The 27505-nt window shown below is 42.2% G+C and overlaps 1 protein-coding gene across 1 annotated transcript; it reads right to left on the bottom strand.

Annotated features, from left to right (window-relative positions):
- Window positions 1-794: 794 nt before the first annotated feature.
- NMS (neuromedin S) lies at window positions 795-13590 on the bottom strand. Its single transcript, NM_001435323.1, has 9 exons — window positions 13515-13590; window positions 10164-10219; window positions 9550-9588; window positions 6483-6506; window positions 6326-6379; window positions 4919-4993; window positions 2623-2658; window positions 1944-1985; window positions 795-833 (listed from the first exon to the last, which is right to left on the bottom strand). The coding sequence occupies exons 1-9, from the start codon at window positions 13588-13590 to the stop codon at window positions 795-797; spliced, it is 441 nt and encodes a 146-aa protein (NP_001422252.1).
- Between the last annotated feature and the right edge of the window lie 13915 nt (window positions 13591-27505).

The raw sequence follows: 27505 nt of genomic DNA on the forward strand, positions 1-27505 counted from the left end.
CATTACATAATGTATTTTTTTAAAACCCTCTATTTGACATGTCATAAATGCCCTGTGCTCATAAGATTTGTTGTTGTTCCGTCTGATCAAGCTATTAGGTCAGTGTGAGCTGTGGCCTCAGGGAACATTCCTCCTCTGTTTGGCCTGGGAGGCCCTGTCCCCAGCATGAGGACAGTTCTCTCATGTACCCTGGCCTGCCAGGCTCTGGTCACCACCATTTGGTCCCCAACAGGCTCCAGGACAGAGGCTGTTTTGCCACTGAAGGGCAGCAGCCTCATGTCCCTGTGACCACATTATTGTGACAGACAGAGGAGGCCCAGAGCTACCTGTGAGCAGGGACCCCACTTCCACAGGCTGGAGGCTGAGGTGTCTCCCCAGATCTTACCTCCAGGTCTCAGAGCACCTTGGAATGGAGGGAAGAGCCTTCCCTAGCTGGACTCAGAACCCCTCCTCCCCAAGCATGCCAGCATGGATCTTCCTCACCAGAAGGGCCAGGTGAGAAGTCATGGGCATCAGCTAGGCATAATGCTTTTGTCCCCTTGCAGCTGCTGCTAGAGACAAGGCACCTATACTATAAAGAGTCAGCGAAGTTGCATTGTCTGAGCCAATGTCAGGCTGCAGTGGGGTCTCTGGAGAGCTGAGGGCAGGAAAGGGAGGGGACAGAGGTCCTCAAGTGTCCCACAGGGTCCCTCTTTCTTGGAACAATCACCCCTCTGGCTGCCTCTCATTCCCCCACCTCAGACACACATCATTTGCTTGGAGAAGAAAGGCAATGAGGCTGACCTTGAACCACCCTACCAGGTGTTAATGTCAAGATTTCTTCCATTCCTTGGCTGAAAAGAAAAATAGATCAGCTGACAGATACTGAGACAAAACTGCCCAGAACCTGTCTCTTACTTCCAGATCCTTTCTCTAGAGGGCCCTACGGCTCTGTTCTCCTAACAGGCATGTAGCAGCCTGCCTTGATGAGCTCCAGCCCCTGCTTGTCTGTGGGTCCTCTGGGACAGTGCTCCAGAACCTCTGCTGTTCCTCGGCCCTGACACTGCCCCCCACCACACCACCCCACACCTTAGCTTCTGTTTATGTGGCAGGACAGTCCCCAAACCATTAGTCACAGGACTTCCTACTCTACAGACATCATGGAGACCCACAGTTTCTCCGTGTACTTTCCAGAAAAACACTAAGAGGTTATGCAGATTTAAAAGGTGTACATGGGGTGTCATTGGGGGTGGGAACCATTTCCAGGGTCAGGTAAGTTTGGGAAATGCCTGATTGAGCCAAGGGAAACAACTTGTTTTCTGTGATATGTTGCTGTGCAGTATAAACATCAGAGAGTGTCAGGGGCAGTGCTTTCCAACCGTATTTGACTTTGCAGAGCATCCTTCAGCCCCAAGGACCCATAGAATGCAGTTTGAGGGGCACATACCTAGTCTGATTAGCACATTTTTCTGATGCAAACACTGAAGATCTAGGGGGGTGAAATATAGCTAAGGACTGGCAGATCAAGAATTAAAAGATAATCTGTGACTCTGTGACCTTTGCAAGAGGCTCTGAGTCCCCTTGGGAAAAATGACGCCTACACTCCTGTCCCTGGTGTGGTTTCCACCGTCTCTTGGACCTTTATGCCAGGAGCACAGACTCTGACTCTGGTTGGCCACTGTGTCTGTCCATCAGCAGAACTCCCGTCTCCCGCCCCTAAGCACCTCCCAGAGCCCTAGTGTGCTCAGCTCAGCCGGTGTCTGGCTGGACCATTTCCTATCCAAGCATAGAGTTCGTAGGTGGAGAATTTCCATGTCACTCCCTAAGTAAAGTGTGAAAAGGCCCCCACAAACATTCACCCGTTTGCCATGGGGCCCTGGCTGTGTTCATTCTGCAGTAACTCCATAACTGGGGCAGCCAGAGGGAATCAGGGGCAAAATCGGGGGAGAAGAAACATGCTTTACCCTGAAAAGGAAAAATGGTCTTCCCAAGGTGGCAGCGTGATCCTGCAACATAAACACAAGAACCATAACCCAACCATGTCCTGCTGAAGGTCTTTCAAAGACATCTATGGCAGTGGCTTTCAAAGTGGGGTCCCGGGACTCAAAACATCAAGGACACCTGGGAATGTGTCTGTCAGATTTGCATTTCATTCAACAAATGTGTGGCATTTGTTAGAAATGCAACATCTCAGGCTCCCCGCTGGATCTCTAGAGTTGAGGCCCAGCCACCTGAAGTTTAACAAGGTCCGCAGTTGTTCATGGTCAGTGTGGAGAAGCGCTGGTATATGGAGCTCGTGCTACCTGCAGCATCTCCTTCCAAGCTTGCACAAGTGGCATTTGGTCCCTGAACCAGAAAGCAAGTCCCCAGGAGCAGATGGCCCCGGGTGACTCATCTTTAAAAATGGAGATGAACTAGTAACATCCATGGGCATTACCCCATGATTCCTTTCTGTCCCAGGAGGAGCTCAAGGAAATCTGAAATTAGATGCTCAACCTCTGAGATTTTCAGGGCATATAGGGAGACCAGTGCTTTCCAGAAGTGATCTTTAGGGGCTGCAAGATGGCTTGGCACCAAGTATGTCCCTGTCCTTCCTCCGTAGATCTTTCTTTGGGGGCTAGGCTCCCTGCAGAGCTTACCCACCTTCCTGCTAAAATCCCCTGCAGCTGCCCCCAAATCCTGTGAGGGAATGAGGCCAACTTAATTTAAGAAACTTACCCGGAGGCTTGTTATTGTGCTATGATCCTGCCCTTCCCTGATTGCATTCTAAGGTAGGCAGAAGTCAGATACAAAAAAACAAACAAAAAAAACAACAACAAAAAAACACAAAAAAAACCCCAAAAATGGTTCAAGGAAACACCTAACCACGGAGCCAAGCACAGTTTCCTGTTGAGGAAGGTAAGTGTGTTTTCTTGAGTGGGTTACCCCTTGGGTCCAGGACAGTGTTCAATTTCTTTGCTCTTCCTGATAGCCTTGACTTGAAACTGGCTGCCATCTTAGACCAATGTTCAAGGAAAAGCTTCTTCAGCTTTTCCAGCTCATTTTTGTCTGTGGATCTGAACAATGGGGGCAGACTCAGTCTGGAAGCCTGTTGTTGGCAGTGGAGCAACAGACTGTAACCTGTGCCTAGGATGACTGTCTGGCTGCTCAGGAAATGATTGGTTTTCTGGGGTGTTGGCATTTCCAGACCTAAACCCAGGAACATCCTGGGGAAACTGGGAAAAACTGGTCACCCATTTCTGGTCACTCACCATTTCCAAGAATTTTTGCTTTCCTTGTTTTGCTATCATGTAACAAATCCTTGATGAGCATTTTTTTTTTTTTTTTGGTTTTTTTGTTGTTGTTGTTGTTGTTGTTTTGTTTGTTTGTTTGTCTTTTTGCTATTTCTTGGGCCGCCCCTGCGGCATATGGAGGTTCCCAGGCTAGGGGTCGAATCGGAGCCATAGCCACCGGCCTACACCAGAGCCACAGCAACGCGGGATCTGAGCCGCGTCTGCAACCTACACCACAGCTCACAGCAACGCCGGATCGTTAACCCACTGAGCAAGGGCAGGAACTGAACCTGCAACCTCATGGTTCCTAGTCGGATTCGTTAACCACTGCGCCACGATGGGAACTCCCTTGATGAGCACTTTTTTTTTTTTTTTTTTTTTTGTCTTTTGTCTTTTTTTTGTTGTTGTTGTTGTTGTTGTTGCTATTTCTTGGGCCGCTCCCGCTGCATATGGAGGTTCCCAGGCTAGGGGTTGAATCAGAGCTGTAGCCACCGGCCTACGCCAGAGCCACAGCAACGCGTGATCCAAGCCGCGTCTGCGACCTACACCACAGCTCACGGCAACGCCGGATCGTTAACCCACTGAGCAAGGGCAGGGACAGAACCCGCAACCTCATGGTTCCTAGTCGGATTCGTCAACCACTGCGCCACGACGGGAACTCCCCTTGATGAGCATTTTGAAGAAATTCAGCTAGTATTGAAACCAGTAATTTCTAGAGTTAAAAAAACAAACAAACAAGCAACTGTTGTGGCTCAGTGGGTTAAGAACCCTACTGGTATCCATAAGGATGTAGGTTCAATTCCCTGGCCTTGCTCAGTAGGTTAAGGATCCCGTGATGCTTTGAGCTGTGGTGTAGGTGGCAGATGTGGCTCGGATACCATGTTGCTGTGGCATAGGCTGGTGGTAGCAGCTCAGATTAGACACCTAGCCTGGGAAATTCCATATGCTGCAAGTGCAGCTCAAAAAAAAAAAAAAAAAAAAAAAAAGCAAAAAAAAAAATCTTTTAATTAACAAAGCTCCAAAGCTCCAAGATAAGCATCAAAGAGTAGGTGGAGGCGTTCCCATCATGGCTCAGTGGTTAACGAATCCGACTAGGAACCATGAGGTTGTGGGTTCGATCCCTGGCCTCGCTCAGTGGGTTAAGGATACGTGAGCTGTGGTGTACGTTGCAGATGCAGCTCAGATCCTGCGTTGCTCTGGCTCTGGTATAGGCTGGCAGCTACAGCTCCGATTTGACCCCTAGCCTGGGAACCTCCATATGCCATGGGAGTGGTCTAAGAAATGGCAAAAAGACAAAAAACAAAGGGCAGGTGGGAATTGGCACAACACTGTAAATCAACAACTATACTATTTTTTAAAAAAGAACAAATGGGACAATGGGAAGGAGAGTATAGCAATGTCCATGTCATGAGCAGGAAGGGAAAGTGAAGAATGACACAGAAACTAAAAGGGAAAAGGATGAAGAGGACCTCAGGGAGCTGGGCCACTGGCCCTCCTTCATCCCTGCAATCACCCAATCACCGTGTGGGGTCATGGTGGAGCGACTGAGGCTGAGGAAGGTTAAGAAATTTGTACAGGGAGAAAAGGCAAGCGAGCCCCAAGGCACTGACCTTGGTTGAGTGAACTTTGGGTGTCATACAAACATGACAGAAGGAAAAAGCACATACCCGCTGCCGAAATCTTTTCATTCTGCGGTTGGCAAGCTTCGCAGCCAGGCGCATTAGAGGGTGCACAGGAGGAAACTGTAGCAAAGAGGTGGGAAGGGTCAGACCCAGGACGGGGCCCAGGGCTATGCGCATTCCTGTCTGTGGTCTCCCTTACAAATGGGTTTAATTTTCAGAGGAAATCCATTTCTGAGCCTAAGCTCGAAATTTTATGATTTCAATAAAGCATCGCTTGCCTTGCCAGCAGGTTTCAGCCCAATACATCACTTCAAAATGTTCTCTTAGGGTAGAGCAGACTTGTTTCTGTGTGAAACCCAAGCATTCCGTGCTTCTGTCCTTCTAGTGTGGAGGGATTTGTCCCAATGGAGCATCACCGTGAAGATCCTCCCTGGCTCTGCAGGTGTGCTGTCCTTAGCTACCAGACACAGTGGGAGGATGGTACCCATAACCCTGGACCTGCATTTTATTTTCCCCTATGTCTGAGGGTGTGTGTGGGCCCAGCATACCCTCAGACACACTCGGCATGTCTCATCTACTCCTGTGAATCCTTCCTGAGTATTTTGGCTCAGAGTAAAAATTAATCCACATCACAGACACAGAGTTTATCTTTCCCCTTTCATTTTTGACCTTTCTCCACTTGCAGTGTCCATGGCCTTTCTTAACAATATCTTCATCCTTACCTGATGCCAGTTGCTGAAACTATACTGTTCATGAGTCTTAGGGAAAAATGTTTTGCTTGGGGGGTGTGTGTGTGTGTCTGTGTGTGTTTTTAAGGATCTCCCTGAAGACTTGAAAAGTCTTGCTTATATAAACAAATGACTTTCTAATAGTTGAATTTCAATCACTGTGACTAGGTTAAAATTCTGCTAAAAATTATATTCCACGACCTTTCCAATAGTCTCTAAATCGTATTCTGTAGAAATTCATCTGTTCCTGAGGATCACTCAAATTTGTAATAAGAAAGGTGATTTTTTTATTCCCATAGCACCTGCACACTGTGACAGTGACAAAAGATGCCCAACCTTGGATCACTATTTGGAATGCAGTACTTCACACTTCACAAAGCATTTTTCAAAATTTAAAAAACATGTAAATAGAGCTCAGATTTACCAGCTCTTCTTATAATCTAAGTGCATAACAAAAAGTTATTTCTTACTGATTTTTCCTTTTCTATAATTTATTCTCTAGCTTTTCAGATCACTCAGCCTCCCCCACTCTTTCCCCACAAAGGGAGAGAAAGAATTGCCGCAGCCCCAAGGAAAAGAAACTTAAGAAGTTATTACCCAGAGTATCTGGAAGCCTCCCCACCCCCACCATGTCTCTGCTTGTCTGTACATATTAATTATGAAGGGACAAAGGCATAAAGAAGAGAGTAACTTCTACAGAAAGATGATTATGAAAAATACTGACCCCAGTTTTAACTGGAGGTGTTGGCTCCTGAGTTCTGGAGTAGTGAAATAAAAACTAAATAAAAGGGAAAAAAAGGTTGTTTTTTTAAATACTAAATGTCACTTGCTGTAAAATGTAGAATTGGCGTGCTCTCATTACTGGGCTGGCTGGTACTCACTCTTTTGTAGATATCTTGATTATCCTGGAAAGAGAATTGTGAGGATAAGTTACATGGAATTTTATGGAGGCAGGCAACTGATAAGGTTCCAGTAGACTTTACTGATTTACCTGAATATGATGAAATCAATTGGCAGTCTAAAAAGAAATCCATGGAGTTCCTGTTATAGCTCAAGGAGTTACAAACCCAACTAGTATCCATGAGGATGTGGGTTCACTCCGTGGCCTCCTTCAGTGGGTTAAGGATCAGGCATTACCATGAGCTGTGGTGAAGGTCCTAGACTTGGATCCCCTGTTGCTGTGGCTGTGGTGGAGGCCGGCAGCTGCAGCTCCGATTCAACCCATAGCCTGGGAACTTCCATATGCCACAGGTGCAGCCCTAAAAAGCAAATAAATAAATAAAAGAAATCCATTGTACAAAATAAATAAGATGATAGTTGATGCAAGATTTTGCAAAAAAGAAAGTTGCCAGCAGCATCATCATTTTAAAACTTAATCTTCTTTTGCCTTTTCAATCTTTGGGGGAAGACATACCCTAGGAAGCCCTGAAGCAATACACTAATCAGTTCGCAATAGCCAACTAACTTAGAGGTGGGATAAAATAACAATTGCAACTTTTAATTTGTTGCTGGGTGAACCCTAGAATTCAGTTTTTAGGGCTGGTTCATATTGACCAAAGTTTTCCCTTAAAGCTCATCAATATTATACCATTACCTTACATTCTTTTTTGTTTGTTTGTTTGTTTGTCTTTTTGCTGTTTCTTTGGGCCGCTCCCGCGGCATATGGAGGTTCCCAGGCTAGGGGTCTATTCGGAGCTGTAGCCACCGGCCTACTCCAGAGCCACAGCAACACGGGATCCGAGCCGCGTCTGCAACCTACACCACAGCTCACAGCAACGCCGGATCGTTAACCCACTGAGCAAGGGCAGGGACCGAACCCGCAACCTCATGGTTCCTAGTCGGATCCGTTAACCACTGCGCCACGACGGGAACTCCACCTTACATTCCTTATGCCATTACATTTAAGCCAAAAAGCCAAAAAAAAAAAAAAAAAAGGAGTTTGGCGTTCTCAGATGGCTTAGCAGGTTAACAAAGCATGGCTACGGAAAAAAAAAAAAAAAAAAGGAATTTGAAGATGCTTTTCCAGGTGCTGAACACCACTCTCAAGATTTCAGGTGCACCGTTCTTGTTGTGTTTTATGTTTTTCTTTTAAGAGAAAAAGAATTTTTTTTAATTTTACATATCTATCCTGTATACTATTTATTTTCCCAACTAAAATGTAAGTTCCACGAGAGTACGTGGTTTTGTCTGTTTTGATCACTACTGTATCCCCAGCACCTGGCTCATGGAAAGCTCTCACTAAGTATCTTTTTTGAACAGATGAATAGTAGCGTGGTGTTCACAAGAACCTATTCTCCCCTCTTCTCATCTAAACTTCTGATCCCATGTGGTGACCAGAAACAGAAAACACAAAGAATTTCCGCAGGTGAATGCATTTGCAGAATGAAACTGCTTTCTGAATTGCCTCAAGATCAAAGTCCCTTGGAGACACAGAGCTGGAGACCAGAACTGGAGATGGATTAAAGCCCAGGTAACTCATTCCAACCCTGGACAGGAGAGAGAACCAGAGCCCCAGGGGAGGGAAGGACAAGCGAAAGATCACGTGTCAAGGCAGTAACAAGACCAGGAAGAGCCACAGTCTCTCTATTAATAATTTCAAAACATTGGTAGCTTTGTTCACTGAGCAGTCCCTTGCTTTATGGCAGATGGAAATGATGAGCAGGGTCAGATTTGGTAAAATAGAGAAAATGGGAGGAAATCCATTCCAAGGGGGGCTTTGCACTGGGGAAGCACATGACCCCATTTAATTCTGTGGGTAACACTGTGACAGCCACACTTCCACTTCCTCTGCTCATGCAAGGGACACCCTCACAGTCTGTACGAGAGGGACAGGGCAGCCCTTTCTGTATGAGGCCAAGAGGCAAAGCCAAGGAGATGGAGAACTCTGAGGTCTCTCTTTGAATTTTTGTCCTCAGGTGCCAAGATGGTAAAGATTGGATCTAAAGATGAGAGATGACAATTGTTTTCAAACATATGGATGATGGCAAACTGAAAATAAAAAGAAATATAGATGATATATTTATGAAGTTTAAGGGAGAAGGTGATGTTTGAGTCTTGAATAATGCAAATTAGTTGCATCAAGAGGCAATGTTAACAGCTAGCACCAAGTGCTGTCCTTTGTGATGTTTTGGACACTGTTGAAAACACCACACAAATACTGAAACAATGCTCACAATAACATTATGAGGCAAGTATGACTACTGTCCTCATATTACAGATGGGGAATCTAAGACCCAGAGAAGAACATTGCCGAGTTGAGTAGGTCTGGGTTTTGAACCCAGGTACTTCGGTTTTAGAGTCTGGGCTATTGACTACAGCCTGCAAAGGAGGCAAAGGCATTTATGACTAAGGAAAAGTGTATGTGAAGACATATACATGTAGGGGATAGTGAGTTCACTGTGGCTGCAGCACGATCTGATATGGGTTGGGGGACATGAGGGAGGAAGAGCAGATGGGGCTCAAGGTGAAAACATACAGTCTCTGTCAAGAATCATGGACTCTACCCTCATATCAGCCTCCTGCATGTTCCACTGAATCAACATTTACTTTTGCATCCATTGAAATATTTGGGTTGTGGTTACTGTAGTTACTCTTAGGTCCTTTACATGAGATCTACTGTTTGGGAGAACTGCTATAGCATAACATATATCAATTTATAATATACACTGTATCATAATATATACAATTAATGTAATTGTATGTGTGTATGTGATTATGTATGTGTGATTATGATAATTGTAAGAATGCAGATTAACTACCAATATTTTATGGTCATTTGTTTTTAAGAGATTCACTTATTTCCTAAAACTATTCATACATACACACCTACACACACATACAGAATTCTCCTATAGGTAGCAAAAGAGCATGCTTATTTATAGATATCAATTATGGCAACATGTCCACTGCTATAAATGAGAAAATTATCATATGTATATTAATTTTTACCTTGGGTTGTCTAGAAAGAGTTGCCCAATATGCCAGCCGCTAAAAAAATGAAGAAAATGAATTAAAGATAAGTACAAATTCCTTAATTAATAAAATTTTATTACATCACATAAATTTCTAAAATTGTCCCATTTATGAACCTTGCATTATTTTCTCACACAATGGCCAAGAATTTCAACACAACTCCCAGGATGCCTTAAATGAGGCCATGAAAATGACAACAGAGAGTTTCTGCTGCAGCCAAGAATCTGATGTGGTTTTTTTTGGTCTTTTTACCATTTCTTGACCGCTCCTGCGGCATATGGAGATTCCCAGGCTAGGGGATGAGTCAGAGCTGTAGCCGCTGGCCTATGCCAGAGCCACAGCAACTCAGGATCCAAACTGCATCTGCAATCTACACCACAGCTCACGGCAACGCTGGATCCTTAACCCACTGAGCAGGGCCAGGGATCAAACCCGCAACTTCATGGTTCCTAGTTGGATTCGTTAACCACTGAGCCATGACAGGAACTCCCCAAATTGGATCTTAAAATAGTTTTAAGTGAACATTATCCACATGAAATTTTCAAGACCAAGACTAAATAAAACCTTCACATTACTGAACAATGATTTACCTCAAGCCTCACAATATCCAAGCCATCTGCAGGATCAGTCCAATGTTGAGAAAAACCTATTGTGAGAAATCATAAAAATTTCCATTAGGAGAAAAGAAGTTGTAGCATTAACTTTTAAATCTTTACTGTGAAAAACATACAGAGATTCTATTAATGTGATGTTGTTGAAAGGATTGACAAAACATACTTCTACCTGCCACCAGCAAATCTGAGATTTGTAGCAAAATTAATTTAAAATTGCATGGTCTTAAAAATGAATAGAACTACCATATGAGCCAACAATTCCACTTCAGGGTATGTATCCAAAGGAAATGACAGCACGTTCTTGAAGAGATGCATGCACACCTGTGTTCATAACATAATTATTTACAATAGTCAAGACATGGAAACAACCTAAGCGTCCATTGACAGATGAATGGATAAAGAAAATGTTGTGTATGTATACAATGGAATATTATTCAGCCAAAAAAGAAGGAAATCTTACCATTTGAGACAACATGGATGGACTTTGAAAACATTATGCTAAGTGAAATAAGGCAGGCAAAGGCAAATACTATATGATCTTACTTATTTATACGTGGAATCTAAAATACCCAAACTCATAGATACAGAGAACAGATTGTTATTTACCAGAAGCTGGGGTAGGGAGTAGGGTAAATGAATGAAGGTGACCGAAAGGGGCAAACTTCCCATTATAAGATAAATAAGTTCTGATGATCTAATAAACAGCATGGTGACTATAGTTAACAATAATGTACTACATATTTGAGAGTTGCTAAGAGGATAGATCTTAAAAGTTCTCATCATAAGGAAAAAATGTGTAACTGTTAACTAATCCTGTTGTGGTGATCATTTCACAATATATACATGTGTCAAATAGTTATATTGTACTCCTTAAACTAATACAATGTTATACGTGAGTTAAATCTCAATAAAACTAGGGAAAAGGGCAATTCCCAGTGATTCTGATACACAGTCAGATGATAACCACTGGGGGAAAAAAATGCATGTTTTTTTTTTTTATTTGCCAGGAGTTAGCAGCACGAGTTAGGAAAGAAGACGAAAAATATCTGGACAACAACTTACTTTGTATTTTGATGGAATGTTATAAGGAAGGAGATGGTGTATCTGGAAATGGTGTCAACAAGTATATGCAACAGTGTCCCTGTTGGAACTTTTAAGATATAAGGGCCTCTGTCACTCTGCTTCATCAGACTCTTCAGGAGTAGGGTTGTAGAGAAAGTTGCTGCCAGCATTCAGCTAAACCCAGTGCTGGTCAACTTTTGTCTGACCTAAATGAAGTCTTCATCTCATGTGTATGTAATACATCTCTTGGAGGAATAACTGATCGTGCAAATGAAAGAATCAGTGGGTAGGTCAAAACTAAAAAGACAAAATTAAGTGGGATAAATATAAGACCCTAAATTCAGATTTATAAATTCCAAGACATGGAATATTTGGCTCAAGAGTAGTAATTTAAAAAAATACTGAATGCTATTTTGCTCCCTGCAGTCTCCCTATGAGCCAAGAGAAAGCTAAAGCAATCATATGCTCCATTCAAATAATAGTGTCCCAGCCTTGAAAAGTAGTAGTCCTATTTGAAATGATAGGATATGTGGTGAGTTAAAAGAACTGAGCCTAGTTTTCTTTTTTAAAGAGAAAAATCAGGAAGTGTGTGTTAATTGCCTTCAATGATTTTGAGACCTGTCATAAGAAAAATTACTTATTCTGTATATCCCCCAAAAAGCAGAACTAGGGCTAATAGTTAGAAGTTACGTGTGATCAACCAAAAAATAAATAAATAAAATAAAAAATAAGGGAGTTCCCTCCGTGGCGCAGTGGTTAACAAATCTGACTAGGAACCATGAAGTTGCGGGTTCGGTCCCTGCCCTTGCTCAGTGGGTTAAGGATCTGGCGTTGCCGTGAGCTGTGGTGTAGGTTGAAGACGCGGCTCGGATCCTGCGTTGCTGTGGCTCTGGTGTAGGCCAGTGGCTACAGCTCCAATTTGACCCCTAGCCTGGGAACCTCCATATGCCATGGGAGCAGCCCAAAGAAATAGCAAAAAGACCAAAAATAAATAAATAAATAAATAAATAAATAAATAAAATAAAATAAAATAAAAAAAGAAGTTACATGTGATCAGATTTCACCTTGGGTAAAGAAGTTTTTGATGATTGGAGCTATACAAAAATGCAAAGTAATTCACATCAATCCTATAGGATTCATTAAGAGGTTCTGTGTTAATGATACAATAATAAAGATCATAAGTACTCTATCCTCAGGGAACAGAAAATTAAATAGGAAAAAGAGGGAAGTGGTAATATCTATGCAGACAGATAAATAAAAGGTAGTAATAAATTTCCAAAAGTTTAATATAAACAGGATTCTATTGGAAACCAGGGGAGGCAGCTACCAGCTGACTTAGTCTGGTAGTGGGTTAGATGTCCTGGAAAGCAGTCAGATAGAGAAACCATAGAGGTGATCCTTGCTTTCCTGAGAGGTTAAACTAGATGACTTCCATAGCTCCTTGCAATGCTTAGGATTTGTGATGACACTACGAAATGGCAAAACATGCTTGTTTGAAATATATTTTCTGTTTGAATAATTTTTCACTCCCTTAAACCAAAATTCGAATGGAAAAAATCTAAAACTTGGAAATAGTCTGTGTTTCCAACTAGAGCGTCTACCACACCCTGTATCACATGGTGAGTTATAAAGAGGTGGATAATGGATTTCACCTACAGACCCCCAAACCCAACCCTAGTGCTTCTCTACAAACACACCACTTCCCAGAACTGGGCGAAGTGACACCTGTGTCTGGTCAGCACCTCGGACAGTGCCAGAGCCTATCAGCCAGGCTCCCTGGGGCCCTGCCTCTGGGGCCCCACAGGAAAGGCCTAGGAGATGCCCTTTTCTTTGCTTGCTTCTACCCTGCCCCTCTCCAACTTCCCCTCAACCCTCAGTCTTTGGGATGGTAAGCTCAGTTTTACTCTCTTGACGGCTTTCATCTCTTCAATATTCCAAGAGCAAAAATGGCTAAGACAATGGAGTCATCCCCCATTATATTCCTCACAATTTCCATGGCACATTCTGGGGCCAACACTGAGACAGGAGCTGTTTGAAGGCATTCCTCAGAGGAAAGTAGCCCTCTTTGGTAAAAGGCTGCACATCTTCCTCTGCCCCTCCTCCCTGGAGGTTAGAGAAAGTGGAAGCCGTGTGGAGAGGATGGAAGTGAGGGTATGTGAAGAGATGGAGTTAGACTCCCTCCAGAACTGCCCTCAACGCCAAAGGTCTGTCCTAGTCTTCATTAGAAGTCAAGCCAGCTAGGGTCTGAAGGAGGGGTCCCCTTACCTGAAGAGGGAATCTGTAGCAGGCAGAGGCAATAGATAGCCAAGATGAATGGGAACTGGGCAAGAAGATGCTTCATCTTCAAAGTCCGGTTTCTCTTTGCTGGCCACAGATGTGTTCTGCTAGGACAGGACTTGAGCATTTCCTGAAGTTCCACAGTCAGAGGCAATACTCGGCCCAGCATCTGACCTGCCCAGTGGAGAAGGTGCCTTTATTTGCAATGCTCTGGAGCCCATTGGCTGAGCACCAATCAGCTTTGCACAGGAGGACTCAGCTTTCTCATAGATGTCACGCGGGGCCCTTATTTGTAGAATAATATCCTCCTGGTGTAGGCATTGTAAAGTCATCTTTTTCAACCCAGCAATAAAAATAAAAAGTGAAGAGTCATAATTGTTATTCTATGGTGGTTTGAGAAACATTTCTGACTCAGAAAAAGGCTTTTTCTCTTTTTTTAATCAAGGCACTAGACATAAATCTATAAAGTCTTGGATGAAGTCTTGTTTTATAAGATGCCATTTATTTTCCACTATTAATAAAGGATGTTTTTGGTGCATCTGAGAACAAAATTTGGAGTCCTGTATATAACATTACAAGAAAGTCAGAAGTTCAATTAGGGTTTGTTTTTGGTTTTTTTTTTTTTAAGTTATGGTTGGAAATTAGATTTAAGGTTTTTCCAGATTCATTTCTATGAACAACTTAAATATTTAAAATTAAATCAGCATTCAAGAAAATATGACAGTGTTTAATAAGAAGAAGAAGGAGAAGAAAAAATTACTCTACTGATCTCCTATTTAGGATTTCACAGAGGTTATTTCATGTAATCTCACAGAAAACCCATAAGGAATGCATTACTTTCCTAATTTTATGAATGAAGAAATTGAGGCTGGGAGAGCATAAGGAATTTTCCAGGGACATCAGGCCATCAAGGATGCAGAGCAGGGATTTGGGCCCAAGGGTCATGTCAGTGAGAGTATGGGATTTTAGTTGAAATGTTAACTTTTTCTAAAGAGAGCCTCCTTGAGATTGAATATGAAGTAGAAATATAAATGGAAAAGACTGAAGTCTGATATCTTGCAAAAAGGGTAACATGTATGACATATAGGAAATAATAGCTTTAGAGTTTTATTCATCATGCGTCTATGATTTTTTAGGATTATAATCCTTTTAAGTATTAGGATAATTGGGGTGGAAGTTGCTCAGGATGAACTGTTTATTTATGACTTAAAATGCAGTATTTTGGAGCATTCCCATTGTGGCTCAGCGGTTTATGAACCTGACTAGTATCCATGAGGACACAGGTTTGATCCCAGTCCTCGCTTAGTGGGTTAAGAAGCTGGAGTTACCATGAGCTGTTGTGTAGGTTGTATTGCTGTGGCTGTGGAGCAGGCTGGCAGCTGCAGATCTGATTCTACCACTAGCCCTGGGAACTTCCATATGCTGCAGGGTGTGGCCCTAAAAAGCAAAAATAAAAGGTGGTATTTTGGAGTTCCTGTTGTGGCTCAGAGGAAAAGATTCTGACTAGCATCCATGAAGACACAGTTTCAATCCCTGGCTTCACTCAGTGGGTTAAGGATCTGGCATTGCCTGTGCGCTGTGGTGTAGGTCACAGACATGGCTTGGATCTGGTGTCACTGTGACTTTGGCGTAGGCCTGCAGCTACAGCCCGGATTCCACCCCTAGCCTGGGAACCTCTGTATGCTGTGGGCGCAGTCCTAAAAAAAAAAAAGGATCCAATATCGTGTCCATGAAGATGACTCAGGTTCAGTCTCTAGCCTCCCTCAGTAGGTGAGTGATCCGGCATTGACACAAACCGTGGCGTAAGTCACAGATGTGGCTTGGATGGGCATTGCTCCAGCTATGGTGTAGGCCAGCAGCTACAGCCACAATTCAACCCCTAGCCCTGGGGAACATCCATATGCTGCAAGTGTGGCCATAAAAAGAAAAAGAAAAAAAAAGTGATATTTTGCCAATTTTTTTTTGTTTGTTTTTTTAAAAAAAATTGTTTGTTTTTTTAGGGCTACATCCATGGCATATGGGACTTCCCAGGCTAGGGGTTGAATTGGAGCTGCAGTTGCCATCCTACACCACAGCCACAGCAACACAGGATCCAAGCCATGTCTGTAACCTACACCACAGCTCATGGCAATTCCAGATCCTTGACCCACTGAGTGAAGCAAGGGATCAAACCTGTGTCCTCATGGATACTAGTCGGACTGTTTCCACTGCACCGCAATGGCAACTTTCTTGCCAAAAAGTTTCTAATTCATAACAGAGTGGGAATTATAAATTATAGCCATAATTTTGCCTACAGTCTTGAGCCAGCAAGAAATAGAGATTTCTGTTTAATCCACTGTGTACCACTTTGTTTCAAAGAGGACAACTAAGATCTTTAAACACCAGGGAGAGACGATGTCTTTTGTACTAAATCACACCCACTGCCTAACAGCAAGTCTACTGACTAAAAGAAAAAAAAAGATTGCTTTTTAAGCATAAGCCTTTTGTCTATATGATATCAAATACAACTACTTATAGCTTTTCTAGACACAAAACACATATAATAGCAAAGATTTGTGGCAGACCTACAAAGTGTCATTCAGGAAGAATTTTTTGAATATCTGGTCTGTGTCTAGCATTGAACTAGGTGCTCTATACACAAACATAAAAATTTTTCAGATAAACCTATAGCATAATTGATTTGTATCAAGTTTATTTTGTTTCCTTGGCATACGTGGCCCTCATTGTTTCTCAGTGTTTCGGGATAAAAAACTTAAAATGTCATTTTCAGTAATAATTCAAAAATGGGAAACAGAAAAACATAAGAAAGAATCTGCATTTATACGACTCAATAACATTGCTATGGAATGAATTTTCCATCACAACCAAATATGTTGAAGCCCTGACCCCTAATGTGACTGTATTTGGAATTTGGGGGGGGGTTGTTTGTTTGTTTTGCTTGTTGTTTTGTTGTTTGTTTGTTTTAGGGCTGCACCTACAGCATATGAAAGTTCCCAGGCCTGGAGTCAAATTGGAGCTGCAGTTGCCAGCCTACAGCTCAGGGCAACACCAAATCCTTAACTCACTGAATGGGGCCAGGGATCAAACTTGCATCCTCATAGATACTAGTCAGGGTCGTTAACCACTGTGCCGTGATGGGAACTCTGGACTGGTGTACTTCTAAGCAGAGGATGAGGCAGGAGCACGCTCTCCCTTCATGTGTGAAGAGGAGGACACAGTGTCTGCACGCTGTGGGGTGGGGGGGGGGGAGTGGTCTCACCAGAAACCATCTTACTGGAACCTTGATCTCAGACTTCTCAACGCCAAACTGAAAGAAAAAAAAAATTCCTTGTTGTTTAAGTCATCCAGTCTGCAGTCTTTTGTTATGGGAGCCCAAGCAGACTAACACAAACAGAGAGACTGTTAGCCAATTCATTATCAAAAAAAAAAAAAAAAAAAAAAAAAGAAAGAAAAGAAAAGAAAATAATGAACTGAAAAGTAAAAGGTGGAAATGCCTGTTGTTTAAAATGATATGATTATCCACCCAAAGGAATCAACTGGCAAATCATCAGCATGAGTAAGAGGTTACTAAAAGAGCCAGATTTAAAGAAACTTTTCAGGAATAATTTTCTTAGACACAGCAAAAACAAAATTTTAAATGTTTATTAGAAAAATGTAAATAGCTTAGAAGGCTGTGAAACCCTGAGGACTGACCCAAACAATAAATGTGGTTAATGAACCCAACTAGCATCCGTGAGGTTGCGGGTTCAATCCTTGGCCTCACTCAGTGGGTTAAGGATCTGATATTGCCGTGAGCTGTGGAGTATGTCAAAGATGTGGCTCAGATCCCGTGTTGCTGTGGCTGTGGCATAGGCTGGTGGCTACAGCTCCGATTTGACTCCTAGCCTGGGAACCTCCATGTGCCACTGGTACAGCCCTAAAAAGACAAAAAAACAAAAAAGGACAGAACTTTACTGAGGTACATAAAAGAATATATGAATAAATGAAGAGGTACATCATGATCTTTGGCAACATTCAATGCTGTTACAAGTTCAACTGATGGTAAATTAATCTATCAAATCAGCATAGTCCTTATTAAATTTCCAAAATGTCTTTTCAAAGAATTTTAAGGCTGATACTGAAATTAATTTGGAAGTGAAAGTATTCAAGAATATTCAAGAAGGAGTTCCCATTGTGGCTCAAAAAGATAAAAACCTGACATTGTCTCTGTGAGGATTTGGGTTAGATCCCTGGCCTTGCTCAGTAGGTTAAGGATCCTGCATTGCCTCAAGCTGCAGCATAGGTTGCAGACATGGCTTGATCTGAGGTTGCCCTGACTGTGGCATAGGCCTGCAACTGCAGCTTCAATTCCACCCCTGAGAAATTCTGTATGCCGCAGGTATAGCTGTCAAAAGAAAGAAAAAAAGAATATTCAAGAAATTTATTTTTAAAAGCACACTTTGTCAATGTCAAAATAAAAGCAATAGTAATTATGTTATAGTGATTTTGCTATTAATCTTCCCACAAATAGATCAATGGAAAGGAATAGTCTTGAAGTGGATCAGTTTAATATAAGATGTGATTTCAAATCAGGGCAAAAATAATGAACTACTCAATAAATGGTGTTTCGGGCAACTGGCTATCCATCTGGGGAGGAAATTCCGCATTTCACCCTATAAATTAAAATAAATTCCAGAGGTGTGATGAATTAATCCTAACATACACCCTTATATAAAATGCTATATTAGGGAAAAAATAAAGTAAATAATTGATTGGAAATTTCTCTTAAGCAAAACTCAAAATAGGGAAGCCACTAAGGAAAAGATTGATTAATTTGATTATGTCTTAAAAATAGCTACATAAAAAAGATACCTTAACCAATATTAGCAGGGAAAACACCAAGTCAGGTACGTATCTCAACAATAGAGATACTTATATAAAGAGAGGAAGGAAAGAAGACAGGCACAACTCATCCATCTCAGAGGAAGTATTACATGAAGGGTAGAATATCCACAGTATGGAAATGTATGCACCTATTAAAAAGAATAAGAAAGATTTATATGTGTTGACAAGTCAAACTCTTTATAACGTAAAGAGAAAGAAAACAAGTTCTGAAACTATATACCCTGTGATCTAATGTCAGCCTCTCTCTGTTCATAGTAAACAACTCAGATCTTAGTTGCTTGAAACAGAACCATTTATTTAGCACAAAATGTTTGCAGGTCAATGATTTGGGCTGGATTCATCGGGGCAGTTTTTATGGTTTGGGCTGGACTCAGCTCATTGGATGTTCATTTGAGTATTTGCATTCATCTGATATATAATAGACTGGCATGTTTGTAGTCTCTCATTCTCCAGGTGATGAGCCCAGGCTTATTCTCATGATGGTTTCAGAGTTCTGAAACAGAGAACAAGTCATAACCCTAGCCAGATTCAAGGGGTGGGAAAATTAATTCCATCTGTCCATGAGAGGAACTGAAACGTATGGCCAGCTTTGTAAATTACCAACCTCCACTTACATATGTGTTTATTCAAAATAGCACATGTCATTCCCAAAGTACGTATGTAGATAAATGCAAAGTAAAGAGTTGGATTCTATGCACTCTCCCAAATAGCAGTGATTCCAGAAAGAAGGGATTGTGAGGGGGCCATCAAATCCTGTTGCATTATCTGAATGTCTAAATTTTGGCATTAACTGTTTATGAATTACTTGTATAAGTAAAATTAAATTTTAAAAATGTAATAAACTCCAGGAGTTCACCCTGTGGCCCAGTGGGTTAAGAATCTGACTGTAGTGTCTCTGTTCGCTGCAGAGGCACAGGTTTGATCCCCATCCAGTGCAGTGAGTTAAGGATCTGACATTGCTGCAGCCATGGCATAGGTAAGTCACAGCTATGATTCTAATCCAGTCCCTCACCCAGCAACTTCCATATGCCACAAGTGCAGCATAAATAAAATAAAATAAAATAAAATAAAGTAAAATAAAATAAAATAAAATTGCAGAGTTCGTATTGTGGCTCACTGGGTTATGAGCCCAACTAGCATCCATGAGGATGTGGGTTCAATCCCTGGCCTCGCTCAGTGGGTTAAGGATCTGGTGTTGCCACAAGATGTGGCATAGGTCGCAGATGTCACTCAGATCTGGCATTGCTGTGGCTGCAGGTAGGCCGGCAGCTGCAGTTCTGATTTGATTCCTAGCCTAGGAACTTATATATGCCTCAGGTGCAGCTCTAAAAAGAAAAAAAAAAAAAGATGCAAGTATGGGAATTACTGTTTGAGGGCATCTGTCCATAGAGAAGGGATTCATAGAAATTAGGCACAGGTTTATTTCCTAGGCTGGCTGTCAAATCCCCCACACACTATGGACACTGGGTGTGGCCTCTAGGGGGCAAGGTCTTCCATGCAGAGCTGAGTGGCAGCCTTGGCTGAGACTGGGATGCAGCCTGGGAGGGAAGGCTCTGGGTGGCTGTGTTGGTCCATGTGCCTGTGGAGGACGCAAATGGAGGGATCCAGGACTGGGAGTGCCTCAAGTTTTAGAAAGAGACTGAAGTCCTGTGTATAAGTTTAATCATTGGGAGCAACAAGGCTTCAGCGCTGGCAGCTGAAGTCACCAGAGATGTTGTCATCACTTTGGGAGAATGAATGAATGGAGTGAAGGGCCATGAGAGCAGTGGTGAGACCCCAGGGAATACAAGTGCCTCTGGGCATGGGAGCACCAGAAGCCAGAAGGGATCCAGAGGCAGCTGTCTGGGAGAGAATGGAGGGTGGAGTTTGCAAGCAGGAGATCATTGGTGAGCAGTGTCAGTGAGGGGTGTGGTGAGCCCGTGTAGATGTGGAGAGGCAGAGGGGCATGTGCAGACCAGCCTTCCAAGAAGGACAGAAGGTGAGGGGCCCTGGCACAAGGAAAGCTCTAGAATAAATTTAGGGTGAGGGAGACAAGGCATGTAAGTTGACAGAGCAGAGGAATTGGTAGAAATAGGGAGATGAAAGGAAATTGAGGAGGCAAAGTCACAGAGTCCAAGGGGACAGAGTCACAGCCAAGAGGTGGGGTGAGCCTTCTGCCTCTGAAACAGCAGGGAAGGAGGTAAAGCCATACACAGGCCTGGAGATGGTGGAGAGGAAGTCAGGCCAGGTCACACAGTGTGAGCCTCTACTGTCCTTGTGAAGAAGAGGCTAAGGTGCCCAGTTGGAGGTGGGTGAGAAGAGCAGGAAGTTAGGGCAACTTAGACCAAAAACCTCACATGCTCCGTATTCCATTTAACATCTCTTTCTGGTTTTTCTGCTCTATATTTTAAATTTTTAAATCTTTTAATAAAATAGGCCTGCTTTCTTCTTCCCAGTGTCAAGTATTCAAGTCTTGAAATAATAGATCCTTCTAATCACCAGTAAAAGAAGCCTTAGCTAGTTAGGGAGAAAACATATCCCTCTCTAACAGAAACAAACTAAACAAGACAAAAACACAGGAGTTCCCATCATGGCTCAGTGGAAATGAATCTGACCAGCATCCATGTGGACCCAGGTTCGATCCCTGGCCTCACTCAGTGGGTTAAGGATCCTGCATTGCCATGAGCTGTGGTATGGTTTGCAGACATGGCTCAGATCCTGCGTTGCTGTGGCTGTGGTGCAGACCAGTGGCTACACCTCTGATTGGACCACTAGCCTGGGAACCTCCACATGCCGCACTTGTGGCCCTAAAAAGACAGAAACAAACAAAAGACAGAAACACAGAGAAATATCCTTCTGCATCATGTACCTATGTTTGTCCATATTGTTTCTAACACAAGCATCGCAAAACGTCAGAACTTCAGAGGTTGTTGCTACAGCTGGCAGAAATTACTGTAGCTTCTCTGAGAGTGGTGATCCTTATTGGTTGTGCTTAAAAAATATGTTGCTGTTTCACATTTGGAGATCTGTTTTCTGAAAGGCAGATGTATTTGTGAGTCTTCTTCCTAAAAGTCAGAAGAAGGCTCTGGGCACTTTTCTCCTCTCCCATTTGTGGGAAAGTAAAATAATGATCACAAACCCAACTCTGTGATTCTTGTGTTATCTTTTTTTTTTTTATTATTATTTTCCCACTGTACAGCAAGGGGGTCAGGTCATCCTTAGATGTATACATTGCAGTTACAGTTTTTTTTCCCCCACCCTTTCTTCTGTTGCGACATGAGTATCTAGACATAGGTCTCAATGCTATTCAGCAGGATCTCCTTATAAATCTATTCTAGGTTGTGTCTGATAAGCTCAACAAAGAGTTTGAAAGAATAACTCATGCAAGTTTAGGGTAAACAGTGCCTGAGAGGCCAGGTGGGCAAAGATAAAAAAAGGTCAAGTTCAGAGTGAAGGTTAACACCATCACTGTGGACAGTCCTCATGGTTGTGGGCTGTTCACAGTTCTGCACAGGACAAGGGGCAGAAGGGGAAGGTTCTGGAAGATTAAGGAGCTAAGGGGGCTCTGGAAGCGAAGAAACTCTGACCTTTGATGAGAATCAGGCCACCTCTGAGAGCCATTTCCTGGGGACCAATGGAGAAGAACCAGCCCCATGGGAGCTTCCCCACCCCCACTATCTTTGGGAGCCATTAGCAAGGCTGCCTGGTGTACAGACTACACTGCGACCTGAGTTTGCAGAGACAAGCTCCCTGTCCACCTCATTTGGATGTCCCTTTTGCATCACTTTCCCAATAGTGGAGATAAAACATCCTCCTTAGGAATAGAGATGTGCCCATTAGCTCTGTGGGGACCACTATGGTTTGTAACTTCTGGGGGCGCATGGGTCTCCCTGGGTACCTGAGGGAAGTTGTGCATTCTCATCTCTGAAAAATGCCCGGGCAAACCTGAATGTCCAATTGTCCTACAACTTCAGATTTCCAGGCACACTGTTCGTTCCAAAGTCCCTTCTTATTTTGCATCTTTATCAAGGTATAAATTACATCTAAAAAAAGGAATCCATATTAATGTGCCCTGGAAGGAATTTTGATAAATATATACACCCAAATAGCCACCATCAAAATAAAAATCTGGGAGTTCCTATTGTGGCTCAGTCATAAGAAACCCAACTAGTATCCATGAGGATTCAAGTTCCATCCCTGGCCTCACTCAATGGGTTGGAGATCCAGAGTTGCTGTGAGCTGTGGTGTAGGTTGCAGATGGGGCTTGGATCCTGAGTTACTGTGCCTGTGGCCGTGGTGTAGGCAGGCAGCTGCAGCTCTGATTCAACCCCTAGCCTGGGAATTTCCACAGGCCACACTATCCGGCCCTAAAAAAAAGCAAATAATAATAATAATAATAATAATCTGGAATATTCTCATCATCCCCAGAAGTTTCCTCATATGACTTTGCAGTTGCTCCCCACACCAAGCCCCAGCCCTAGGCAACCACTGTTGTGTCAGTCACTGCAGGTTAGCTTTGCCTAATCTGGAATTTCATATACAAATTTGTGCTGGCTTCTCCTGTTTAGCATCGTCTGCGTTGCAGGTATAAGGGGTTCATTCCTTTTTATTGCTAAACAGTATTCCTTTCTGTGGATTTAGCGCAATATGTTCATCTACTTACCTTTGTGTGTATGAGTTTATGTGTGTCTATATTATTTATTTTTTTAATTGAAGTAGAGTTGTTTTGCAGTGTTACAGATGTACAGCAAAGTGATTCAGTTATACATACATATGTGTTTATATGCATCATTTTTCAGATTCTTTTCCACTCTAGGTTATTACCAGATATCGAATAGAGTGACCTGCGCTATACAGTAGGACCTTGTTGGTTTTCTATTTTATGTTTAGTAGCGTGTATCTCTTAATCCTAAATTTTCAATTTATCCTGCCCCCTTCCCCTTCAGGTAATCCTTAGTTTGTTTTTTAATATCTTCCCTCACCACAACCACCTACCTACCCTCAGGAGAGAGTTCTTCTGAATGCAATCCATGGATCATGTGTTTTAGAAACACCTGGGGTGTGCATGAAAAATACAGGTTCATGGGTCCCCTTTCAGACCCTCAGAATCAGGACTGCTGGGCGTGGCACTCAGGACTCTGCCCTGGAAACACACTTCTCAGAGGACTCTGCTGTGACCTGAGTTTTACTCTGCCTATGGATTCAGGGACTACAGGTTAAGAACTTCAGTCTAAGCACAAGTAGGTAATGTCTGTTGTTTATTGACAGCTCATTCTCAGCCCATTTTGGGTTCAGGACCCACAAAAGTATTTTTATATTGGTTCTGGAAAAAGACGGACAAAGATCTTACGCCAAAAATAAACAGGGAATAGACTCCCCTCCCGAAACTGTGTGGATTGTCTAGAGTGACCTGTGCCCCACCCCTCCCCACACCGCAGCTGCTGGTGTCCGCATTATCTATGCACAGCTCTCTGCAGTAGTAAAAATCTTATGTGTGCCCTCTCCTGAGCTGCCCTGGTGGACGGGAAGCTTTGAGAAGGCTCTGGTGACTAGAATTTGTCATTTAGGGAAGCAGAATGCAAACAACCTGGAGCCATAGCTGCCTGCCCTGCTCTGCAGGAGTCTTGGCCTTTCCATTTTATGACCCGCTATGAATAATTCTCACAACTCTCCATCTCCTTATTAGTCAGATGGCACAAGCTCATTTCTTTTCATCCCCCCCTCCACTGCTATATTTTAATACCTTGTAGAGCAGTGCTCCTCCTCAGGATTCTGCATTTTTATTACCCATCATGACACCATGGGAGCGCTGAGGCATACATACACTGGTCCAAGGGAAATAAAATGAGGCTGTAATGGCACATTTCCTTTTCCTCTTCTCATTTGAGTAATTTTCTTTTTGGAGAGTTTGCTGACCAATTCATAGATGGACTCCATTTTCTATTGTGAGACAGCCACAGAATTATTGCAATTATAACTATCCAGCTGTACTGACACTACCATATTTACCCAAAGACACAAATCTAGTTCCTAAGTCTTTGTCAGACCATTAGGCATCTATATAAAAAGACTCTGGGTTGTGTTATGCATCTTTAAAAACCGGAATGGGTAGGGCAAAGGATTTTGTTTTTCACTTCAGCTCTGAAGCTTTCAGCCTTCAGACAAACCAAAATCAAAAGGACCAACATTTGGCCTTGTCTGCTTTACATAGATGCTATTCACTATCACATTCATGGAGACCTTGGCCTTTAGGAAGCCTTTGTATAGGAGATGTTATCTGTACTGGGGTAGGGGTGGGGAAAGACTGGTCAACAAGAGGAGCTGGGACAACTGGTCATTTCATGGCACCTTAATCTCAGGAGACTGAATTAGAGATGGAATGGAAGTTATACCTTGTACCCATGTTTTTATGAGGTCATGAGGTCATCTTTAAGGGTAGATGTGACCCCACCGACACTCTCAACCTCTGCGATGATATAAGAGGCAGGTTGTCTGGATTCTGCAGCATCTGGCACTTCCTCTCCGCCACCCCCACCACCCCCCAATCCCTGGGCTGCTGAGACCACTCAATATTCAGATGCATTGCTGTGACCACAAAGGGAATTTTGGAAAAGCATGTCCTCGCATTTGTGCCCTTAACTTCTTGTGATCTTTTGCCCTGGTGTTGGACAAGTAAAGACAGAGAAAGGAACCTAAGCTAAGTCAGGTCATCACCCTTTGCAGCCCTTGTACCCATCACCATCACTCATGGCCTGGCCTAGCTCTGCTTTCCACCTGCAAAAAAAATTAGATTTATACTTCCTAACATCACATAAAAACAAACCCCAGAGGGATTAAAAATCTAAATATAAAGATGAAATTAGATACATTTTAAAATTTAGGAATTTTAGAATGGGAAGAAAGTATGCAATACTCTTTTATTATTTGTGGGCAAGATTATTTATTCATAAAGCAGCAGAAATCACCAGAGAAGTGATTGTGTTGTGTGTGAGGAATTGAATGGTAAGTATGGCCTTGTTCTTGCCCCTTGAGCTCACAGTTAATGGGGAAAGTAGGCTGTATGAACAGATGATTATCCTAAAATGAGAGAGCTTCTACAGTATTAGGTGAGAGGAAGATGTTTTCAGTGCAAAGACCATTCAGAGACAATTATTTGTTCACTCACCCCTCCCGCTCCACCTCCCCCAATGATGACCCATTTGTCCCTTTGTTTTCCACTGGTAAATTCATGGTGAGATGTTTGGAGGTAACAAAATCTACATTTTAGGGAAAGCAGGGACTTCCTTTCCATTTCATCACCAACTGCCCCCTAAAATATCACCTGTCGATGGGTTTGTATGTGAAATGAAAAAGAAAAACCCATTTATTTCAGAAACTGCTTTGGAAATTTCAGGTGGAAATGATTTAAATATTACACAGTTTTCATCAAAAGAAACAGGCAATCAACAATATTGTTCAAAGCAAGACTACACTGTCACTAATTCTTTATCACTACATTCGGAGGGCGATAAGTTGCTTTCATTTTACAAAGGGTAGACTTTAATGAGAAGGAGCATTTGGTTTGGTTCCCCAAAATAAGTATGTACATACACACGTATATACATTGACTATAGGCTTCCAGTCTGAGTTAAATGACTTGCCTAAAAGCTGTTTTTTCCTGATGGTGTTACAAGTTATAATTATATCTATGCAAATTGTTCCAATGAACCTGGAGACTTTTGTTGACCAAAAAGGGAAAAGAAATCCATGTAGACTGTACGCAAAGATTTCAACTTCTTACTTTTTAATTCTTCATGCAGTTTTAAATCTTTTTTATGGCCTTTGTTCCCAAAGGTAATCAACAGTTATGCAGACAAGCACATCACACTCCATGGGAGCTGTCCTTTCAGGAACTTGGTTTTGAACTGTGTAGAGGCTCCCACCTGTGTCTTCTGAAGGTCATGGTAAGATATTTAAATCACAAACATAGCTGTGTGATCACTGAATTCTCCTAAGAAGCATCTTTCCTCTCACTTTTCCTTATAGATGTTTTCTTTTAAGTGTCTCAAAGAAGCCTGAGGCAATGTAGGTCCTTTGGGTACTTTGAATGCTTTTTGTAAAGTTTTAATGATACTTCACAATAATGGCATCCAATGAATTAGATGTTCGATCACACACAAGAAATTTTAACTTAAACTTGTATATTCATTTAATGGCTTTTAATGGACTTCCAAAACTTCTAGGGACCTATACAGATATATAGAACATGACTCTCTGAATAAGAAAATACATCGCTCTGTGTTTGTCAAAAATATAAGAAAATCTATTAGTGGGGAAAGACAAATAGAAGAATGTCAAAAAGCTATGTAGAAAGAGATCATATCTAGTGCTTTGTTCAGTCATCTGTTCTGCATTGTAAGAGAGACATTGAGTATTTCTAGAATAAAGTGACCTTCATAGTAGACACTATAGAAACAAAGTCAAGTAATTATTAATTTAAAGAACTGCATGTGTTTAAAATATAGAAGAATACATAAAATAAAATTAGGGTCAGTTCTGAAAATAACATAGTTTTTGGAGGCAAATTTCATCACATTTGTTCTTATTTTGTAACACTATTAGGTTATTCCAAAAAGGAGATCGTGTCTTCCTTATTGTATGAATTTAAGTAAAACCATTTTTTCCCCCTCCAGGAGTCATAGATATTGTATTGAATATAAGCTTTAGATGGAATGTCAGTCAAGACAATACCTTTCAAATTTCCTTTTAGTGTCTATGCTGTTTTTTTTCCCTGTCTTTTTGTCTTTTTAGGGCCACACCCATGGCATATGGAAGTACCCAGGCTAGGGTACTTATTGAAATACAATTACATATATGAAGTGCAAAGATTTTAGGTCCACATTTCAATCAGTTTTTTTTAAACTTTTCTTTTGTTAAAATTTTATTTATTCATTTATTTGCTTTTTAGGGCTGCACCTTTGGCATATGGAAGTTCCCAGGCTAGGGGTGTAATCTGCTACAACTGCCAGCTACACCACAGCCACAGCGACACTGGATCCAAGCTGTGTCTGTGATCTATACCACAGCTCACAGCAACATCAGATCCTTAACCCACTGATCAAGGCCAAGGATCAAAC

The sequence above is a fragment of the Sus scrofa genome, chromosome 3 (assembly GCF_054392235.1).
Source record: "Sus scrofa isolate SSC_HxYL_T2T_F1_AM1 chromosome 3, Sscrofa_HxYL_maternal_Yorkshire_Landrace_v2.0, whole genome shotgun sequence".
NCBI classification, from domain to species: domain Eukaryota; kingdom Metazoa; phylum Chordata; class Mammalia; order Artiodactyla; family Suidae; genus Sus; species Sus scrofa.

Coding starts and splice junctions, on each gene's coding strand:
- NMS (NM_001435323.1), bottom strand. CDS start 13,590: ATGAAGCATCTTCTTGCCCAGTTCCCATTCATCTTGGCTATCTATTGC. Junction 10,220..13,514: donor GCTACAGATTCCCTCTTCAG/GTAAGGGGACCC, acceptor TTCTCACAATAG/GTTTTTCTCAACATTGGACT. Junction 2,659..4,918: donor TGAAAAGATTTCGGCAGCGG/GTATGTGCTTTT, acceptor ATTCCCTCACAG/GATTTGGGGGCAGCTGCAGG.